Consider the following 3,231-nt stretch of genomic DNA (forward strand, 5'->3'; position numbering starts at 1 on the left):
CCCACCGAAAGGCAAAGGAAAACACCGCGGCGGGGCCCCCGCCCATGCGCTGCCCCTTCTACGAGGAGATGGACTGCATCATGCGGGGCGGTGGAGGCAACGGCGGCCCCCGCGCCACCTTCTTCTCTGACACTGGCGATGTGGCCTCGGGCCTGGAGATGCCAGAGGGCACCGCCGCCTCGGAGCGCTGGGGCCTGTCGCGGAGCTGGGTCTGCCCGGCCACGGCCTCGCGCAGCTGGGGGCCGCAGGAGTCAGGCGCCTGCCCGTCCAGGGCGCAGGCTGCGCTGGGTGAGGTGTGCGCCGTCCGCGTGAAGGAGGAGGAGACGTCCGGGGAGGAGCTGCCCCCTGAGCCCGGTGAGTTCTTCCGGGGCGTGGGTGTGCAGCGGTTCCTGCGGTCCCCTGAGGTTCCCGTTCTGCGCTCGGGACGCTGGGGCAACTCCGCAGGGCAGCAGCACCACGCTGGAAGTCCACACTTGCCCTGACCCCCCATGACAGGCTAGCCCTTGCGCACAGTGAGGGCTGGGAGCTTGGCCGCAGCGCGGGCATGGGAGATCTGCGGGATGCTGCCGGGGGGCCATGTCAAAGGGCAGAGGTCTCAATGCTCTGCATACGCTCTTGGCCCCACAGACCCGTCTGTGTCCGCGGGGGAGGAGACGGAGTTGGCACCACGGCGCCTCACCTTGGCGCTGGACCGGCTGGCTCAGCTGCGAGTGCGGAAGCGCAAGGCACGGGAGGAGGGGCCGGCGGAGGCAGCGCGGGGTTCAGGACCCAAGCACGGGCGCTCTCACCTGCTGGAGCTGAAGCGAGCCCGGCGTGCGAGTGCCTGGAGGGCAGAGGAGCGGCAGAGCCTGGCGGAGTTCATGCAGCATGACCGGGAGATGCGGCTCGAGGAGCGGGACTTCCAAGCGCAGCTGCTGGAGCAGCTGCTGCAGAGACAGCTGGAAGCGCTGCAGGCCGTGGTGCAGGCCCCAGCCCCAGCCTCAGCCCCACAGGAAAGGGGGGAGCAGGTGCAGGTGGAGGGTGTGGGCACGGGGCTGCAGTTCCAGGCGCTGCTGGAGCAGGCAGTGCGGGACAGGGGCCACAGCAAGGACGTAGAAGTGGGCACGGCGGAGCTCTGGGGGGAGCCAGGGGCAGCAGGGAAAGCCCCCGTCCCGGCACAGTACTGGACAGCAGATGAGATCCTGCGCTGGCTGGTGCCCCAGCAGCCAGTGAACGGGCAGCAGCCGCGGTGCCAGGAGGGGTCACAGGACCTCCGGCTCCTGCCTTCTGGGGGGTCAGTGCCCACCACGGTGTGGGGGGTTGGGGGGAAGCACAGCGCAGAGGTCAAAGGAGCAGATGAGGCTGAGGGGGGCGTGGAGGCCCCAACAGCATGGCAGCGCTTCCTGGGCTTCCGCTATGAGGCCGCAGCGGGGCCACGTGCGGCTTACGGCTGCCTGCAGGAGCTGTGCTGGCGCTGGCTGCAGCCGGAGGTGCACAGCAAGGAGCAGGTGTTGGAGCGGCTGGTGCTGGAGCAGTTCCTGAGCCTGCTGCCAGAGCGGGTGCAGCGCTGGGTGCGGGAGCGGTGTCCCAAGAGCGGCCCTGAGGCCGTGGGCCTGGCTGAGGACTTCCTGCTGCCACAGCGCCAGGCCAGACAGCTGCAACCCCAGGTCAGCGCGGGGGGCTTGGATAGGGGTGGTACTGGGGGGGTGTTGTGCTTGTCGTGGCCTTGGTCTGGCAGAGGTGCCAGCCTTGTGCTCCCAGGTCGCAGGGTAGCCACCCCTGATGCCCCAAGCCACTGGCACTGAGGCCACTGTTGTTCTAGGTGCTGGAGCCTCCCTGGGGAGGGGCTGAAGGTCCTGGTGCTGCGGAGCAGGTGCTCCTGGGCCAGGGGCAGAGAGAGACAGACAGGGACCTTGCACAGGAGGATCGTGGGAGTGCTGGTCCTCTGGGTAGGGAACTTTTCCTCTTGGGGCACCAGGCTGACTGTGGGGGACTGTTTGCAGGGCTTCTCCAGGACCATGGCAGGGGTGGTCTTAGCAAGTAGCCGGGGTGTGGCCAGCACCGAGCAAGAGTCCTGGGCATGGCCTGCTCTGGTCCCCCTTCCTGCAGGTTCCTGCCCCCTCTGGGGTGCTAACTCCTGGCTCTGTTCCTCCCCAGCTCCAGACCTGCGTGGCCATGCGGCACCTAGGGTATATGCAGGGGGCCTAGGGACGGCGGTGGGCCGCAGAAGCAGGGCGGCACCTGGAAGGAGCCGGCTGGTGAAGAATGGCCTGGAGTCACCACCTGGGGAACGGGGCCCAGAGGAGCTGCAGGCAGCAGCGGGGCAGTCGCTGGAGCTGCGCGGGGCCTCCTGGGGGCAGAATGCGAGGGCAACATGGGGAGCTGCAGCGCGAGGTGGTCACATGGACAGGGCTGAGCCTCCAGCAGACAGGACGTCCAGCCCCTGTGGGAGGCCCCCCCGGTGCCCGAGCCCCGAGGCTGACGGCCCCTTGCCACGGGCAGACCCTGGATCGCCATGGGAAGTGGATGGCAGCACCGAAGGGAGGGCAGAGGGCAGTGCAGCCTGTCCTGGGGGGCAATCCCAGTGCCAGGGCTGCACCGTGCTGCGGGCCCAGCTGGAGGCGGCGCAGGAGGAGCTGCAAGTGGCCAGAGGTACCGGGGTTGCGGGGTATGTGGCCTGTACCCTCAGAGGTACAAGCCAGGGGGCTACAGCCCATAGTCCCAGAGGTACTGGGGCCGGAGGGTTTGGGGAGGCTGAGCTGAGGTTTGTCTTGGCTGTGGCACTGCCCTTGTGGGGGCCTGACCTGACCCCAGTGTCCCATATGGCTGAGTCCACCAGGCTCCAGTGGGGCTGGAAGGAGGTGGGGGCTGTACAGTGTCTAGGGGAGTCAGGTCAGGCTGTGCCCATGGCTGTGGCTGACCTTGACCCTGGGCCTCGCCCTCACCGTAGGGTGCAGGAGCTGTGGTGCTGGCTCCAGCAGAGCTCTGCCCAGCCTAGTGTGGTGGGTGCAGATGCAGAGTCCTGCCCCTTGGCCCCAGCCCCTGGCAGCCCACGCATGCTCCCCAGTACCCTGTGGCACACACAGACTCCCTGAACTCAGGGCGTGGTGCAGGGGTAGGGAGGGTCCCCACTCCCAGCGGGGGCAGAGCAAAACCTGGGGCCAGGCCCTGGTGCCAGGAGCTGCTATGGTGCAGGGTCCCACGGTGGCGACGCTGCCCTGGGGATGGAAGCAGCGCCCCCCCCCCCCCCCT

General features: G+C 68.7%; 1 protein-coding gene across 1 annotated transcript in view; it reads left to right on the top strand.

Moving 5' to 3' along the window:
• Positions 1 to 11: 11 nt before the first annotated feature.
• LOC102372030 overlaps positions 12 to 3,231 on the top strand; it is a gene marked incomplete at its 5' end in the record, with an annotated part of 6,565 nt that continues 3,345 nt past the window's right edge. The window contains 4 exons of the mRNA XM_006038565.2: positions 12 to 354; positions 628 to 1,646; positions 1,802 to 1,928; positions 2,137 to 2,631. Of these exons, the coding sequence (XP_006038627.2) occupies positions 12 to 354; positions 628 to 1,646; positions 1,802 to 1,928; positions 2,137 to 2,631 (1,984 nt within the window). The remainder of the gene's footprint in view (positions 355 to 627; positions 1,647 to 1,801; positions 1,929 to 2,136; positions 2,632 to 3,231) is intronic.

This window comes from Alligator sinensis, unplaced genomic scaffold, assembly GCF_000455745.1.
Source record: "Alligator sinensis unplaced genomic scaffold, ASM45574v1 scaffold1608_1, whole genome shotgun sequence".
Taxonomy (NCBI): domain Eukaryota; kingdom Metazoa; phylum Chordata; order Crocodylia; family Alligatoridae; genus Alligator; species Alligator sinensis.